At 37.9% G+C, this 19,392-nt stretch overlaps 1 protein-coding gene across 1 annotated transcript in view; it reads left to right on the forward strand.

Moving 5' to 3' along the window:
* The first annotated feature begins 639 nt into the window (after positions 1-639).
* The window catches only part of LOC134153509 (atrial natriuretic peptide receptor 2-like), a 32,013-nt gene continuing 13,260 nt past the window's right edge, over positions 640-19,392 (forward strand). Inside the window, 12 exon segments of the mRNA XM_062599755.1 lie at positions 640-693; positions 1,734-1,830; positions 4,543-4,687; positions 7,196-7,319; positions 8,957-9,061; positions 9,682-9,784; positions 11,051-11,196; positions 13,160-13,232; positions 15,542-15,566; positions 16,415-16,501; positions 16,764-16,907; positions 17,773-17,894. Coding sequence (XP_062455739.1) covers positions 640-693; positions 1,734-1,830; positions 4,543-4,687; positions 7,196-7,319; positions 8,957-9,061; positions 9,682-9,784; positions 11,051-11,196; positions 13,160-13,232; positions 15,542-15,566; positions 16,415-16,501; positions 16,764-16,907; positions 17,773-17,894 — 1,225 coding nt within the window.

Here is a 19,392-nt window from a genome sequence, read left to right on the forward strand (position 1 = left end):
CAAAGTGCTTCTTAGATAAGCTGTCATACACACCCAGGAACAGAGAAATTGAAGTTGTAGGATCATAAAATAATTCAGGTTGAAGGGGACCTCAGGAGGTCACCTAGTCCGAGCTCTGCTTTTATAGTTTGCCTTACATAGGTGACTGTTTTTGTTGCCCTGGAGCTACAAATCTCTCTGCACTCTCAGGCCCAGCTATTTTTCTATGTTTTTCCCACAGCACTGATTCATCAGTAATCTCAGACACTCCAAGACAGTTTTCCTGCAGGCATCAGATGTTGCCTTAGGGCTAGAAGCAACAGGACGGTGAAGTAAAATCCTCCCATTGCTTTTCCAGCTTTGAACTGACATGGTCACACACTCTGCCTTCAGCAGTCTCAGAATGGGGCTGCCCCTAAAACTGCTGTTGCTTTTTCAGAGGTTTTCTGCAGAGGTGCAGGGGGAAATTCTACTCTGCCCAGGGAAGATACTGCAGAACAGAGGAAAGGGGGAAGGAGGTGGAACAGCTGCAGCAGCTGGAGTTGCAAGGATCAGCTTGCCTAGCAACACCCTTTTTTAGGAAGAGACACCTAATTCAGGCACAACAGCAACATCAGAAGCAGCTCTGACACTTGCTGAGCTTGATGTGTGTTAGGGAACATGAGCGCTGTCAAAACACCTGCCCTTAGGCTCCGAAGCTTCCTCAGTTTTTTGGTAGGTAAACTACATAGCTTCTCTTACCAGAACTTTTTCCTGTGGACTGTGTATACCTAAAGTTGTGTTCATGGCTTGTTGCAGTGAGATAGCCACCGTGCAAATACTGAATGTTCCTAATATAATTTATTTTACTAATATAGAAAATAAGAGTACTAGTAGAATACGTTGGAAAAATCAATTCTATCCTTCTAACTTATTCCATGAATACAGGAATAAGTAACTGCATAATCTATTAGATGATTCTTCTTCAATAATATATAGAAAAATAGTATCAGATTATATTAAAGGACCTATTATCTTTTTCTAATTGTTCAACAAGACTAGAATGAATTACAATAATATATTCCGTTCTATTTATATACATATATGTATATATATAGCCTAGAGTACATATTTTATTTTATGATTTACATACATATATGTATGAAATAATGTATAATATATACAGGTATAATGTGTATTATGTTACTTTGCAGTTCAATCCATATGTTATTATGAGGCTACATTCTCCTGTAATAAGCATATGTGATCTTAATATGATCTATAATTATATATCATGTTATATTTGCATGATTAACAGACACATTGTGTTATTAAAAATTTAATGAAAAGCAGCTCTTTGAAAGAATTCAGATGCAAACAATTAAAAAAAATGAGCAGTTTGTAGAGGGGGATGACATTTTAAAAGCACACTCACAAACTGTTTAAATCAAATGTCTCTCTGTAGAAAAACCTAGGATCCTCTGCTCTCTGTAGAGAGACCTCTCTGTGAGGGAAGAATTAGCTGAGTCGCCTTACTGTTTCATGGCTTATTTCTGGATAGACCAAAATAATCTAGTGACCCATTTGTACACTGCTAGGAAGCGGTCTTTTTTTGCTCCAGAAGTCTGAGGAAACAAAGAAAAATAAGCCAGGTTCTGTTTCTGTGTTTAGTTCATCTTTTTAAGAAGAGCCACAAACTTTGTGGATGGGATTTAACCTTCCTCTGTCCCCATACTTTGTTCTATGGGCTTATTCATATACTTTTTTTCTGGCAGGTAATATTAGTGGAGGGGTGGCATGATCTGGATAACAAAGACTATGATTGTTGGCCCCTGGAAAAACCAGATGAGTATAACATGCTAGATTGTGGAGGTAAGTGAGTCCTGAAGTTACTCAGGGAAGAACATCTCAAGCGTGGAGAAGGGCTGAGAACCTGAAATGGAGAAACTCAAGCTAATACTTAACTCCTAACAAATGCTGTGTGTGGCAGAAGGCATCTGAGTCAGTGACAACCTCTCTTTCTAGAGGAGTAAGTGAAAGGAAATGGCCAAAACATATTCCTGAGCAATTGCTTATCAAGTGTTCATTGGTTCCAAACGAAAAGTAATAGCAACAACTGAATCCCTTTCCCCACAAGAAATTGAAATCATTGTGTACAACATCGGGCATTTTATTTCTTATTAGAAAACCAAAAGCATTTTAACCCACGTAAAGCAGACTGATAGTTCTGCATTACAGTAAAGCTTACAGAGTTATTGCTGAAATTTTGCAGTGTCAGTTTAGAAGTGAACTGTGTATTAACCCCCAGTCAGTAAGTAAAATTACCATATCTACTTTTTATGCTTTTCCTCCTTGATCAAAATTATGTTCTATATGTACTTAAAATAATCTTAGGTCTTTAACTATTTATTCTTGCCAGTTTCAAAAGTAAATTTGCAGAAACAGATTGATCAAAAACAGAAGAATTTTTTTTATATGGAAAACTCATGATTTGAGATTGAAAAATAATTAAGGGGTAATTGAAGTACTATAAATTCCATTTAAGTGTAAGAAAAAACCTTTTATACTATAAGAGTAATTGAACATTGGAACAGTTTGCCCAGAGTGATTATGAATTCTCCATCCCTGAAGATATTTAAAACCTGAGCAACCTGCTCTGTATCACCCTTCTTTGAGCAAGGATGTAGACCAGGCATCCTCAGCTGTTCTGTGATTCTGTGACTCTGTAACCAGGAAATAAGGGGTTAATAACTGATGTAGAAGAACAATTTTGTATACATTGGAAAAGATCAGACCAGACCCAAAATTTTCCAGTATGGCTTAGGGTAAAAACAAGAACACTTGAGAAACTCTTATATTAATAAAAAACTCTGGGAAAAATACTGCTATGCCATGCTCTGAGCTCAGTATGATAGTTAAACACTCTTAAAGTTCAAACTGAAGAGTGAATTTCAAAGACTGTCTAGATGATTATCAGCCAAGTCTTTTATCCCCGTGTGAATTTACTATTACTTTAACATTAAAACAACTAGTTATCAAACAGATGACTTGTTTAAAGCTATTCTTGCTAATAAATCAAAGTGTGAACTGAGTACAAAGGAAACCAATATGAGTAGGTAGCTTAATTAATATATGCCCTTTGCAATCAATTTTATAATGAACTCCAAGCTTTATCCTGCCTTTCTTTGTGATAATTCCTTGCCAGCTTCTGGGCATTGTTAAAAGCAAAGCATGAGGCAAATGCTGCTGTAGATTTAACTTGCAAACCAAGATCTTCAAAGCATTTAGACGTGTGAGTATCTAGCACTGAAAGAAGGGATTTGTTTATTTTTGTGAGACTTCTAGAGAGAAGGTGTATTGTTCTAGAAAGTAATTCAACTGAGATTTATGCTGGCCTTATACCTTCTTTCTCTCACGCTGTCTGAAGATCAAGCCTCTCTAACATTTTTAGTGAAAATCTTACTAGAACTCTGTGTAAATCTTTATGTTGCTATGTCTCTCAAAATATCAGCATTTACAATCATTGTTTATTTTGCAAGAGAGCTGTGAAATCTCCAAGTTATTTTACAATTAGTTTCTTTATATCTGAAAGGGAGTTATGTTTGAGTGAAAAAATAACAGCTTACTTCACTAACAATAAAAGCGAAGTATATATTAACACAAACAAATTTAGAGTAGTAAAAGAGTTTATAATTTGCAACAATAACTACAAAAAAGACTTCTTGAAAGGCACATTTACCCATCCTCTACTGAAGAAGGGATTTAAAACTTCCTGCCAAACTGAGAGCTACACATGGGCATGATGTGAGTGGCTGGACATGACAAGGATAAAATCTGCATTCAAAAGTATGGAAAGAGGTGGGTGAACTGAGTGGAAGAATTTTGATGATGCCTTTTGAGAATATGGATTGAAAACCTTTTCCCAGCTCTAAATATACTTCATTCCTAGCATTGAAGTGAGTAATATGGCGGCCCAGGGACAAAAAAAAAAAAAAAAAAAGGGATAAATTAATTGTCCCAGTAAGTGTTAAAAGGGAAAATTACAGATTTTTGTGAGCAGCAGCCTTCCCACTATCCTCTGTTCCAGCTGCGATACTATTTTGTAAAATTATAAAATTCTTTCCTAAAAAGGCCTTCTCATGAGATTATGGGTATGGACTTGCTTCCATGTGTACTGATGTTGTCTCTTCTTCCATAATGAGGTATGCCCCCACAGTGAAAGCACCCAAAAATGAAGAGTAATGTTTATTCTCTGATCTGGAAATAAAGCAAGTGTATCAGCACAAGAAGCACTGAATTATAGTAGGAGTAAAGTTGTTACAAATAAAATGACCTGGTTCTTGATCACAGTTCTCCAACTGCTTTGTCTTCTTTAAGTAAACGTCAGAATTGTTCTCTTAATGAGCATTTATATTTGTCTATACTGCCACTAAAATGGACAACTATTTTTGACTTGGAAAAAACAATAGGAACAACAGTTGAAAATTACACTTTCCTTTCACTTCATTCCCTACTACATAGGAAGTTCTACAGCTGTATGCAACAGTAAAGTGGAAAACGATGTCAATCTGGTATTGTTCCTAGGCTTGGAAATGGCATGGATCCAAAGGCCTCCAGAAAAAGCTGTGAGTGGGGAGTTCTTCAGCGTGACCTATACAGTCTTTGCTTCTGACGGCTTTTATCAATATGCTGTGCAAAATGGAATCCTTTCTCACAGGTATGATCTCCTGTAAAAAACGTTTGCATAAGTCAATGGGTATTCTGTATATACAGAGGTTTTCTGTAACATGACTGGAACACACACCCTGGGGCTTCTCATTAATTCTGTATATCTCTTAAAAACTCTTCTAATTCTTTGTTATGGTATTTCTCCCTCTGTAATAATTTTTTCTCACAGCTGCTACCATGGTACGTTCTCCTGCATGGTGAAGGATAATGCATGCCATCCTGTATCTATATTACTGTCTCAGTGCACCTCTAAACATATTGTTTTTTTCTCTTTTCTACCCCCAAAAAATTTTCAACAGAAGTTCTTGCACAATGGATCCCAAAATAAGCGTGTCCTATACCTGTTTTAATCATAAGTGTATAAAGCACACAACATAAGTATAAAAAAAGACTAGACTCAGCCCTGAATCCACGGAATTCAATGATGAAATTCTTTTGATACGTGCCATTGAAATCAGCCCAAATGTGTATATATCTACTCAGAGACTGTGCTAGTAAATGTAGACAGTAAAAATTAAGTAAAGAATATTTGTGTGTGTAATTCCACTTCTCTAAAAAGCTAATGCTCCCTAATCTTACACTGTGGCCTGTATAGAGCAGCACTCCATGCACATAAAGCCGTCTCTAGGATTGAGTCTGTAGCCTTATTTCCCCACTTTCTATGCTCTATTGGCTAATGTAAGAAGATGTTTACGGGAAGACTCCCATTTCATAGAAAAATGTCCTCTGCCAGTCTTAGTGTTCAATGTTACTTAGTGTAAAAACTGTTTATCTGCAAAGATTTTCTTGAATATTGAAAGATGACTTACAAATCTATTTGTAATGGCAAAATGTCAGTGTCATATTTTGATCATTTGAGTGCTATGGTTACACTGTTTTGTAAAATTTGTTTTTCACATTTTCCATATTTTCTCAATAGTGGTAGTTCCAAGAACTTGACTATAAAACTGTTTTTTCTCACTGCCTGCGAATAAATCTGTTGCTCTTGTCTTTCCAAGGAGACCCACTCCCTTAAATCAATAAGGAACTTCCAAAACTTCTTGTCTTTGTATACTTACTTACATATATTGCACAGAGAGAGAGATGACAAACACTAAAAAGAAAGGCATCAATGATGCAGTTTTTCAGAGGGATCAAATTTGCACCTTATTTTAAGTACAAGATTATATGGCTGGCTCTCAAGCTTACAGTGGCTGAGCCAAATATGACTGTAGTTGGCAAGTCATTAAATTGGCTTCAGCAGAATTGGATGAGTTCCTAATAAAGATGTTGGAAATGAAAGAAAGCTGCAGAATGTAGGGTGAATTTTGAAAGCAACCATGAAGAGAAATGCTTGATGAAACTAGGTACCAACGTCCTTAAACATTTTCTTTTGAACACCATTTCAGCTAAGAGACCGATAGATATTAACATCTAATCTGCTTGGATGTCTGAGGATTTACAAATTTGCCTATCCCAGTTATTAAATATGTCTGTACTTTTGTAAATCCAGCCCTGAACACAACCTGTGTCAGTTTGGTCCCTTATGTTTGAGTTTATACGTCACAATGTAGTCTTCTTTCTTAACTTTATTAATTATTAACTAGTTTGCATTTCTTGTAGTAAAAATAATAAAATAACTCGTGGGGTTTTTTGCATTGCTTTGAATACAGAGAGTATACAAATATGCAAGTACATAACATTCAAACCAGACCTAATGACTAAGCCTGGCAACACTTAGAGAGAAAAACACGTTTGGAGAAAATGATTTCAAGCGCTTCAAATCTTTCTCTTCGGGTTGATAGAAAACATGCAGATAATTGTTCAGCCGAAAGTGGAACTCAGTAGACAGAGTGGCACATTTACATGTAGCTGCACTCATCTTTTTATGATGAACTTCTACAAGCCCTACCTCTTTTTGCAGAACAGTCTATTCACAATGTCCGATTTAAAAAAATATATATTTTTGATTTATCAATCATATCTGATACTATTGTCCAAAATAGCAATTATCCTTGGCTGTTTGGATTGTGGAGCAAAGACTGAAGTTGAGTAGTATGTATGAATCACATACATTAATGAATGTATACACAGGAAAACACTGAGAATGAAAGTAGCCAGGAACACATATTTCTGCTAGTGGAAGTACAGTAATGCAATGGTATGTGCTTCTGTGCCAGATGTAGCACTGCCAGGTTGCCCCATCTGGTGGTGCAGTCAGGGTGGAGAGATAAGCAGGGGCTGGCAGCTGCTTGGGGCATAGTATCTGCCAGAACTCCCTGCTGCATAGCAGCAGATGGTGGTCCAGTTGACAGCAGCATTCACTGCTCTGGGATGCCCTCAACCAAAAGTAAAACAAAAGAAAAAGAATTTCTGAAACAACATTTCTCTTACTGCATGTGTCTGTGCTGCTAATTTTTCTGTGTGGGATACAGATCAGCTCTCATATACTTCTTAAAATTTTAAGGAAGGAAGAATGAATTTTTTTTTTTTTTTTTTCTCTTTCTTTCTTACTCTGCTGCTCGGCTAGCAATGCTACCGCTGCAAGGGAATTCTGCGAGGAGCAGGAGTGCCCTGCCAACTGGAAAGATGCAAGTGAGGAAAACTGCTGTGTCCATCATGCCAACATTCACTCCTGTCCTTTAGCCTTCATGGTTAGTATGAGGCAATGAGTTTGTGTGCTCTTTTCTTGCTACTGGATGAGATAGTGCAATAGCCAAGTTCAGCTTCGTGAAGTCTTTCTGCAGTTGAACAGAACAGAAGAGAGCATTTGAGGTTGGAAGGGACCTTTAAAAATCATGTACTTCAAACCCTCTGCTCAAGCAGGGTCACCTGCAGCAGGTTGTCCAGATAACTTCTGAAGATTTCCAAGGATGGAGACTTTACAACCTCTCTAGGCAACCAGTTCCAGTGCTCTTCAACCTCACAGTAGTTTTTCCTCATGTCCAGACGGACTTCTCTGTGTTTCAGCATTTGCCCATTCCCTCTTGTCCTGTCCCTGGACTCCACAGAGAAGAGTCTAGCCCCATCCTCTTTATATCCACTCTTCAGATGTTTATACACATTTATAAAATTCTCCCTCAGCCTTCTCTTCCACCGGCTGAGCAGGCCCAGCCCTCTCAGCCTTCCTGCTAAGAGAGATGCTCCAGTCTCTTTATCATCTTCCTGGCCCATTGTTGGACTCGGTCCAGTAGCTCCATGTCTCTCTTGTGCTGGGAAGTACGGAGTTGGACATTGCACACCAGACATGGCAGGATCACCTCCCTCCACCTGCTGGCAATGTTTTGCCAATGCACCCATTGGCCTCCTTTGCCACAAACGCACATTACTTGTTCATGGTCGGCTTGTTGTCCACCTGACCACAGGCCCTTCTCTGGAGCGTCACATTGTCCAGCTTCATTTTAAAATTTCAAATATTTCAATTCCTGCTTGCACGAGTCAAGCTATACAGATTGTCTCTCATATAGCAAGAATGTCAGAGGAATATCATTGCATAAGATTGAACTTGTATTTCAAAGTAAGCTTTTTCCTTACATCAGCTTTCTGTTTGTTTTGGAGTTTGCGGGTTTTTTTACAGTGTCATCACTTCTGAAGCATTTTCTTTTGGTAACTTGAACTTCATTCCTTTTATTTTAGTCTGTAAAGTGGAAAATACTGTCAAACTTTCGATTTGAGAGACATGCCTGAAGGAATAGCCGAAGTTAGGAGACAAACTTAATCTCTTCAGATGAACAAAACAATGCTCTGGCATCCTCATATAGCCATAATAATCCTCTATGACTGCAGTTGCTTAGAAGTTTACGTCTTAGTAGGTTTAATGAAAAATGCTCTGCAAACAGGCATTGACACAGAAGAGGTGGCTTGCTTACTTGTTACATAAAAAGGAAAAGCTTCCATAGCAGAAGTCAAGCTGCAATAAGACCCCTTTAGAAAAACACAAAATATGGAATATAATTCAATGTCTGGTTATCGTACAGCAAATCTTGAATAAGTGTATTATCTTCATAGAATTACTCTATATAAAATTTGGGACCATATTTTGGCTCGTGTTCTGTAAACAACAATGAGATTTGTAAGATTTTTTAGTTCAATGTAAGCGCAACTCCTTTTTTCTTACTGTTTTTTATTTTATTTTATCACAGAACAGTACTGTTTGTGTTTCAGCATTTTAATGAAATTGTTATATCATTTTGTTGCTGTTACAGAACACAAATTTAATGAAGTAGAAGAAAGGGAGCTAGGATTTTCATTGTGTCATTTTTTAGCAAAATAACCAATTTTCTTAATAAAGGGTAAAGGAGGAATATGTGGTCCATGGATTCCAGATGATGGCCAGATATTCACCCACACCTTGTCTACAGCTGGTAAAATGAGTCAAAGAAACTGGACTGCCAAGGTAAGGTACAGTTATTGTGTATAGAACTTTACACTAATTTTTTCAGATCTTTCTTCTGACTAGTTTCATGCAGTTCATGTGCATGGTTCACTCATCATTGTTTGTTTTAGTGTCACATATGTGTAAGTGATGCATATGGCTGAATATTATCAATTCCCAATAGATCAAACTTGGAAGCAATTGGTTTTCACACAACCAATCCATAGGCAGCTAGTAGAAAGAATGAGAATAGGAGGGAATAAAATATGTCCATTTAATACCAACAACACTGATATCTTGCACTACTGACTGCATTATACTACAGGTTGACATGATGATTAAGGGTTTTCTAATAAGCAGAAGTAACAAGAAAGCAACTGTGACTTTATGCATGGGCTGGTAGTCTTGCCTGATGAAAGGAAAACGCGCTAGCGAGGGAGGAAATCAGACCTGCCCTTACCGCAAGACTCAGCTTTCTTGCTCTTATTTGTCTCCCTCGGCAAGCTCCCTGCCATTCCTGGTTCTGGAAAAAAGCAGTCTTTCTGTTGCAAGACGTCACAACCGCATGACTGTTGTTGTAAGGTCATAGTGTATGCATATGAAATTTTTGATGCTTCCTTCTTTGTTTACTTGTTTGGCAGGTTGTTTTGGTTCACGTGGGTGTGACTTCTCTCATTGCACACATCAGAGTTGGGAGAATGCAGGTTGCTCTGGAAGCAAAAACCACAGTCCTTCCTGCAGTAGGTATGACCCAGAATGAAGGCGTGAGGTTATCGCTTATTAACTGCAAATCTAAATGTTTTTATCAATATCATGCTTAGATACTAAAAGAAAACATGACTCCTACCCCCCTTTACGGTTGAATATATAACAGGACTCTTTCTAAAATTCTTCTTTCCTATCTCTGGTCATCTGAAAACATGAGCTTCTCCTTACCTGTGTACGAAAATAGAGCAGGACGAGGCCACTCTTGTTGAATAGGTAAAGTCAAATACCACAGCTAACAGCTTCAGGCACTGCAAGGCTCATTCAATTGTGATGGGGATGTGGAAAAATTCTATTCTATCATCACATTATCTACTCTTCTGGCTGTTTGTGAATGTATTTCTCAATGTTACAAAAAAACAAACAAGCAAAACAATCCCCAAAGTGAATGAAAGTATTAATAAATTCTGGGTGAATTTACTGTTAAATTTAAGACAGCTGCAGCTCAGTTTTCCATCAAAGTTTCAATTTACCAAAAAAGAGATTTGCAGCTCCAGCCCTGAGGTAGAGAATCCCAGTATTATAATAAAATCAGAAGAACTAAGAAGAGTTATTGTTAGTTGTGGATTTTGTTTTGTTGAGATTTTTTTCCCAAAAATAAGTAGTGACTGAATAATCCCATCAGCTTTTCTCAGGAGGCTGAAGTGCAGCGTGCTATTAGCTTAGGCGCAGAAGTAAAACTGATACACCATTCAAGAAATGGAAGTTGGAGTTTTGACCTCCAGAGCTTTTTTTAAAAACCTTATCTAATGTTGCTGATAATTTTCATGAGACTTTGGAGGGGGAAAAAAAATCCTTGAAGGATAGGTTGTAAGGATTCATTCTGTGGGAACTCATTCACAGTACCCAGAGTCTTCTGTGGCTGCTGAGGAAAAGTTACCTACTTTTAGGGGCCCTAAGGGCTAGATTAAGCACACAGAATAAAAGATAATCTTTGCCTTAAGGAATTTTGAGTCTCAGAAAGGCCGGTGGATAATGGGATGCAGAGTAATAATAAAGTGGTACTATGCACCAAATCATTTAAAAGTTCTTATGTCTTGAGTGGTTTTGTCTAATTGAGGAGACCTTGTATCACTTCGAAGTGCAAATAATTCTTTCAGAGTCTGAGGTACTGTCTCTGGATTCGTTCTAGTACTTCAAGGTTTCTGCAGCTCAAAGATTATGTGTTTGTATCTGAATTCAGCCTTGAGGTTAGAGGAATTTGCCTTAAAACATCCTTATATGTGTGTTTCCTTTTCTAATCAGTCTGTGGAGATGGCTTCTGTGAGGAAGAGGAAGGCTGCTCCACCTGCCCAGCTGATTGTGGGGAATGCCCCCTGTCTGCTGATGCCAGGATAGCAATTGCCTTACCAACATGTCTAGTCTGCGTTAGCTTCATTTTGACTCTCATGGTAAGAATTCTTTCTCTCCTCTTATTTCCTATCTCTCGCTTTCATTACTTGGTTATATAGACTGCAGCTTGCTGTAAGTACAGGGATGGATCTTCTGCACCCAGAGACTGTGTGCTACAGCAGGAAGTAGACGGAAGAGAGCAGAAAAAAACTTTTTGGCTTCTTTATGAGGAGAGACTACTGAATCAGGAATTTTCATCCTGAAAGAGAGAAGAATCAACAAGAACATAACAGAGGATTATGTAATGGTAAAGAAAAGGTTGTTGTTAACACTCATCACAGCCTAAGAACCATTGGTACCCAGTAAAGTTATTAGGCAGCAATTTTAAAACAAAGGAGAGTTCTTCTCCCTCAGAGTAAAAGCGTACTGCGAAATCAGTTGCTCCAGAATTTTGTGGAGGTCGGAAGTATACAAGAATTCGAAAAGGAATTAGATAACTTCATAAATGGAATAGATCCACCAGAGGCCATTAAATCTAACACTTCAAATACAGTTTCTGATGGAAAACATTTTGCTTAGGATGTTTTTAACACATTGGTACCTGTACAATGAAAAGAACCAATGCTAAGATATTCTTTCTTTTTAATGTTTTTATAGGCTTATTTTCTCAGTATAAGCAAAAGCACAGCACAGTTTTGTTCCATTAAAAATGCTCAGTTTTGCTCTAGCACTTGTCAGTTATTGTAATAGAATCCCAAAGGAAAAACAAAAAGGGGCATGAGCAGAGAGGAATGTATAAATATAGGAGAAGTACTTTTGCATCCCTTGGAATGGAAATGTCTGTATAAAGATAGGATAGCATGTTATTATGGCTTATTATTTCACAGTGTTTTGGGGAAATAGGATCCATATTCTTGATATGTCCACATATGGAAAAAAATACATTTCTGAATGTCATGGCAAGCACTTAGCAGGTGAATATTTGCAGATGTAGAGTCACTATATTGAGAATGTACAAAATAGATGGATTATTCGGGGCTTTGCTTATAAATCCTGCAAATTGATGGGCTTTGTTACCTCAGAAACAGCTTCTGTTTTTGTCTGAGTTCAGACAAGATTTAGTGTAGTATTTCACTAGACAATAGTTGGCATTTTACAAAAAGCAAATGGAATTTCTTCCATGGATTTACTGAAAGGTCTTGTAACAAAACTTACCTACTCTTGCTAATATTTTTCTGTAGATTTTGATATTTTTTTAGACAAATTTTCTTGTATTCCTGTGTAATCTTTCCTTCTAGTAAATTCTACAATAGCATCTTCTTTTTTAGAAGGCAAGTAAAAAATATAGAAAAGATTTTTTTAATTCAATTCTGTAATTCATAGCATGTAAGAAGAACTGTCTAGCATATGTAATGCATTCTTTAATCATGCAGGTAGGGGAGAGGATTCCACTGCTCTTAGTGGCTCTCTCAAGCCCAGAGGTCATTTCTAGCTAATATGACTTTGTTTGCCTACACCTTTGCAAGATAATAATGTAGCTATCTTTTCTCAGAAACACTTTGAAATTAGTGAAAGGATTTCATTTTGATTCAGTGGGTCTGTATAAGTCATAAATCAGTCAAATATTCCTTATGCCACAGTATTTTATATAAGACTGCCTCGTTTGTGCATCAATATGCCATATACTGCTTCTTTTCTTAGGGTCAGGAGTGTAATGTGCTCCTGTTGTGCATTTATATAGCAAAGGACATTTCCATGATATGAGATGGTGCGAAACACTCATTAATGTCTGGGCTGAGATCTAAATGTACTGCATAAAAAATACTAAGAAGAATGGAAAGAATTTATAGTGAATGAAAAATGTTATATATGATCAGATTATAGAATATAGGATTTTTAGGATAGTTTGTATTAGAACAGATTTTGATCAGATGCCTTTGATATTTGAAAAACTCATCTCTGTTTTAATTCCTTCAAAGTCAGTAAGACTGCGTCAAGAATAAATTTGAATTATTTTTGTAGTGGTTTCAGTATCAGAAACAGAAGATGTTTTGGGATGAAAGCTGGATTATAGACTTCACCTCCATCAAACAAGGTTAGTAATTTGTCACTTTGATACTATTATCAGTGTTATTAATTTTTCTGTGAAATAATCTCACTCATACATATGTATTCATGTTATAAAGGTCTGACAAAAGATGCATTGATTTGAAAAGTGAGTATCTAAAATAATCATTACTGTAACCTCTGTGAACTGATCACTGGCATATTTGTTTATTGAAACTTCCATTTTCAAAGTTATTTTAAATAGTTGCCTTATTATTTCTAGTGATTTGCCAATTTAACAAAAATGAAGGCCCAGCACAAAATACACAGATGACCTCTGGACCTGGACAAAATAAACTGCAATTGCTTCAGTGTACATAACTTTCTGTATAATTTTCAGCTGGTACTAAAAGAAACAATAGCAAGACACAGAGGGAAGGAAATTAGAAGTATGAACAAAAAATATCACAATAAAAACTAATTTGAAAAATTCAAGATGAAAAGAAGTTTACTTGGGGAAGAGCCTGGAAAGCAGCAATACTGTTTAAGGCCTAGGAGTAATAGTGAATAGCAACTTGAAGTAATGAGGAATGATAAAGTCATGAATTTGGTGACAATGCGTCTCTTCTAGGTATAACTACCTAGAGATACTCGTGGTAGCTGAAAATGAACGGCTGTCTAAATGGAAAAACATCAGCAATACTGCAACCAGGCTATGTAGCCTGTGCTGTGAAAAACTGTTTTTTCAAGATAACTCACTTTCTGGTGCATTGCACCATATAGATGTACTCTTATTCTCAGACCTATCTCAGGAATCTCTAATGTATTCCTGGGTGGAATGTTGTAGAAAGGCTCCAAATGTCAATGTAATTTTTAACTGCACAGATAATACTACAGTGTGGGAACATGGCAGGCCTGGTTCAGTGTGAGATGAACTCCCTCTGTAACACTATATTTGATACTGATACCAAGGAAAGTTGAGAGGTTTGAGCAACACTTAGAACAACAGATCCAATTTAGGGGTTAATTTGAGATAGTAAAATGATGGGTTCATTAAATCTGCTTCCAAATGCATTTTGTTAACTCGAGCTGGTCAAGCGATATTAAAAAAAAAAAATACTTTGAGATCACCGATCTTTTTTCATCTGACTGTACTGTTGCTCTTCCTCCTGGTGTCATAATCACTTCCCACGACACTGTACTTTACAGTTTTCTAGGAGCTCCAAATAGACTTGTTAAAATATGGCACAGAGCTTGCTCTTCTTCCCTGGGTTTTGTCCTCTGCCTCAAAGTAGCAGCAAGGGCTGATCATCCTCAGAGCAGAAAAAATTGCATTAAATCCTAAGGTTTAGCATGAGAGGTCTCCAGCAACGCATCATCCCTGGAGCTTTGTTACCTTTTGCATAGTAGTCACATTCCAGGCAATGCCCTTCTGTCGTAAGTATTAACAAGGCCAGTCCTAAATGACAAGATTTGCACACTGCCCTGTATGTGTTTGCCTCGGGAGTCTCTATTTTTGCAGTAAATTGCATCTTCAGGTGTCCCTCCTTATCTCACGTCCCATTGAGATCACACAGGACGGACAGCAACAGGAAGCATGATGAGTGTCCTCCCTGCACCTAGTGACTCCAGTGTCAGCTGTATTACTGCTCTGAGCACAGCAGCTGCTAATGTGCCCAGGAATCAGTACTTCACACAGACCAGGAGATAGTAAGCCAATATAGCACTTATTTTCTGTATTACTATACTGTAGTTTCACTTTAGTTGATGTTGTTTACCACATTATTATTAGCAAGTAGTATAAAAGCTTGCATTTTTCTTGTTAGGCCAAATCCAGTACAGTAAGTACGGTCAGTATACTGTCTGTGGGATATGTTCACGTGCCAAGCTACTGGTTTTGGTTACTGTTTCTCTTTTTCTCTTTAGGACTTTTTAAAAGTGTGGGACTGCACAATTTATCTTGCATCTGCTAATGTATGACCCCCAGTGTTCAAATGTATTTGGGCCCTAGGTTTTGATATAACCCTTTTTCCAAAATGCAGGTAGAACACAGCTAGGTGCTTTGAACTAAATAATGGTATACTATTCCAGTAGATGAGAAAACATGTCCATAAACCATCTGATGTGACTGAAGATGCAGAACATTTCCCCTCTGGATCACCCTGTGAAGATGCTTATCATATGACCATACATGCAATCACTGCAGCCATACCCTGCCATCCAGAAAGCATGGGTTCCTGAGCTCTACAGTCATTGTTGGTACGACAGATTGCAAAGCACTTTGTCCCAGAAAAATAATGTAATTGGCCGTGGGGGTGGCCAACTGAGACTTAAGAGATATTTGGATATGCTGAACAGGATTTGTGCTGTGGATCATGGAAGGGTAAGAACCGTATTCTCCGTATCATTGGACAGAGAAGTGGCTGCTTTCTCCACTCAGATCGCTGTTCTGGAATATCTCAGCCACTAAATTGATGAGACTCAATGTCCAGCATAAATATTTTTACACTGAGCATTCTTGTTGCTTATTTCTGAATGATTACATCATCACCACCATAATCATCTTCCTCAGATGAATCAAAGGCACAAACACCTTAAGCAAGAGTGGAGGATGTAAGAAAAAAGGTAGCAACTGACTGTGCAGTCTTATCAGTGAAGCACCTGCACCTGCTACCCCACAAAACTGTTGTGTGTACTTAAATGGCAAGCACCCCTTAAGTGCATGCAAAAGTCTCTGCTGAACTTCATTAATTCTTCCAAGGAAAACTGTTTTGCTTTCTGTCAAACTCAGCTGTTTCATCCCTGAGACTGACAATTGTAAGAGCAGACGTGTGTAAAATGATCACTGGTGAATGTCCAAAACAATAGACAGAGAAGTGATGGGACTACAGGAATGTTGCGGTACATATTTCATTAGCTTCTGATATTTTCTTTGCAGCAGCTCAACCTCCCTACTGGACTAAATTGACTCTGGCCTGCCCTGGACCTCATTCTAAAAGCCATCTGCAGATCAAGAATGCTTGAAGCTAAGCCTTAATGCTTCCCTGATCATAGAAACTGTGTCCTGTTACATAATCAGATTTATTTTCATAAACGGACTCTGACTCCCTGCTTCATCTCTAGTGCTCTGAAGCTGTCCTCTCTGTAGAAGACTCACAGTCCCTTGTGCTAGTCCGGCAGGCTTATGAATCTGGATTAAAACATTGTGACCACATTTTCATTCTGTTGCAGTGATGGTAGAACAGTGGCCGTAAAGAAAATAATGAAGAAATCATTTAATCTGTCGAAATCCATACGTAAGGAGGTAAAGCAAGTGAGGTAAGAAGTGAAATCTGGGAACTGTATGTTGTTTCACTTTTTCCACGGAAGTTACAGTCTGTCCAAATATGATTGTAAATTCATATTCTCCTCTTTCAAACCTTGACACTTGACCAACATCATCTTATGCCTGTTTTACTTTTCTCTCTGCACTTTTAGACAATTACCACACAAGATACCAGTTATTCAATTGCCACACAAGAAATAGGAGAGAGATTCATAAAAGTTACTGGTGTGCTGTGATTTTTGTTGATTTTCACAGGGAACTTGACCATCTCAATCTCTGCAAATTCATTGGTGGTTGCATAGAGGTGCCAAATGTTGCCATAGTGACAGAATACTGCCCAAAAGGCAGCCTGCGTGATGTTCTCCTCAATGAAGACATCCCTTTGAACTGGGGCTTCAGGTAAAAAAGACTTTGGAAAAGCTAAAAGGTACAAACTCTGCTGCCACATATTTGTTATTTCAGACAGGATGTTAATTATAGATAAAGTCTTGGGGAAAACAGGTCTGTGATGTGGGAGAGAATGAAAAATTACAGAGAATTCAAATATTCAGCCCAGCTTGTCCTTTGGATTTCTGAGCAATCCTATATTTAGTGCTGGTCATGCTACGTGACCAGCCAGTGACTTTTCAACCCTTCTTTGGTTATACCATAAAGCTACTTTAAAACCATTTTATTCCCCATGCAACTTCAGTTTGTTACTAAATATCATGGGCTCTGTATTTAATCAAAAAGCACTACTCCTGTTTGTGAAAATACATTGGTGAAATGATTAGCACAGCTACAAACACTTTATTGTACAATATAGAAAATAAACTCAAGTTCTCTGAGAAACTTCCAGGATGACATCTCCCTTATTTTTTGAAAATAATCTGCTTGGAACATTCCTTCTACTTCTGCCTTTTGTTTGCCTTTAGCAAAGAAAAAGATTACAAGCAAGGAAACCTTCCAAACAAATTGAGAAAGTTAATAAAAAATTGTTTCTCTTTTAAACATTTGAAAGTTGACTCAAGGATACAAAGGTACTGAGACACCATAGAACAAACTGATTTTTCTTACAAAAGCCTGAACACCAATGGACCCAGAAAATTCAGGAGTTAAGAGCATTCAGCAATCCATATTAAGTATTTAAGAAATGAGCAAATGGATTTGAAAGCCATTTCAGTCGTGGGTAGCCTTTCTCTCAAATTCATTAGGCTTTGACACCTCTCTTCTGTGAGGATCTAGTTTAGTGTGGATGTTACCTCGCTGATTTTGTGCCTTTTAGGTTTTCTTTTGCTACTGACATTGCCCAAGGAATGGCCTGCCTCCACCAGCATAAAATGTATCATGGACGATTGAAATCTAACAACTGTGTGATAGATGACCGATGGGTTTGTAAAGTTGCAGGTAAAGGGAGGGTATGAAAAAAAGTTCAAGCTTGTTCACCTAACATGCTAATGAATATAGATTTCACACTCAACCCTGCTCCCAAGGACCTTCAAGTCGGCGTTTCAGGTGGAAACTCTGGCTGTAACAGCCTTCATTAAAAAAGCCTAGTGCTGAAACAAGCTTCATGTTACATTATCATGTCAAGCTCCTAATTTAACATGTGGCATCACTGCATATGTGAGATCCCATAACGATGGAGTCTACCAACATCAGCCTGAGCAGAAACTCTCTGTCTCATTCTCAGTTTTGGTGCCCAGTGAAAACCTTAATCATGGGCAATGATGTAAAGTAGTGGAATCCTGCTAACTGACTGATTGGTTTTGTGAGGAAAAGTAGGCTCATCTCAGAACTTCTCACTCATGCAGGCAAAACTAAGTTTTATTCCCCCAGATACAAAGCTACATATCTGGCCTGCTGCTGGTATAGGTATACAGCCAAGGAGAGAGAAAAATCTCTCTCACAGTCAGTGAAGAGATAGGGAGCAAAGAACATCTCTCCTACTCCCTCCCTAACCATAGTTATAGTTACCATAGACTATAACTTGAACACATCATAGAAACAGTAGCAAAATGTTTGTCGTTGTAAGGTTCTTCCTGGCTGCTTCTCCATCTCTCATAGTATCCTGCTTCCCTCAGAACTGCCTGCCTTGCTTTGAACACATTTTGAAGAAAAGCATAAAAAATGGAGATAATGGAGATAGTTGGACTGCATCAACTCCATCACACTAGTGTAGCTCTTCTTGATTAAATGGGTCTCTGTGAAATTGCTCGGGAGATGTTGACTAGTAGGACTATAGAGACTTTGAACATTCATGGTCTATATGAGTGTGATGATGTAAACCTGCTTGCAAAAAATAACCAATATGGGGTCTAATGGAAAACTCTAACAACTTCCAATCTAAAGATTGAAGCTTTAGGAATGTCCTGATTGGAGGTGATTCCAAACAAAACCAAAAGTCTATGGTCTGCCTTCCCACACACTAAGCTGACGGCTGCTTGTATTTAAGCAAGCAAAATTCAGGGTTTCCTTCCCCAGCCAATGCTGAGTCACATTCATAGGATCTCTTCTCTGTTAGGACAAAGATATTGTTTGGCCGTGCTGGGCTGCAAAGATGTTTCACACACATACTCCCTTTCTTCTGAGCCTAGTGGTATGCAAGTCAAGCCCATCATCTTGAGTAGCTATAGTCTATCTAAATACTCTAAGAACCTGCCATCATAGATGAGGATCATCATACTGTATGAGTAAAATGTTTCTACAGGAAGGACACGAGTAGAACAGAAATCTACATGCTGCATTTGTGTGATAACTCTTGCACTGGAATGAGCCTACTGTCTCTGAATGTAGACGTCTATAAAATGATCCCAGTTGGAAGGGGCCGTTTAGCTGAACTCTCCTGCTCAAGGAATGGTAACATAATCTCATTTGCTTTTGAGATTCTACATTTGTTTTACAG

The sequence above is a fragment of the Rhea pennata genome, chromosome Z, assembly GCF_028389875.1.
Source record: "Rhea pennata isolate bPtePen1 chromosome Z, bPtePen1.pri, whole genome shotgun sequence".
NCBI classification, from domain to species: Eukaryota; Metazoa; Chordata; class Aves; order Rheiformes; family Rheidae; genus Rhea; species Rhea pennata.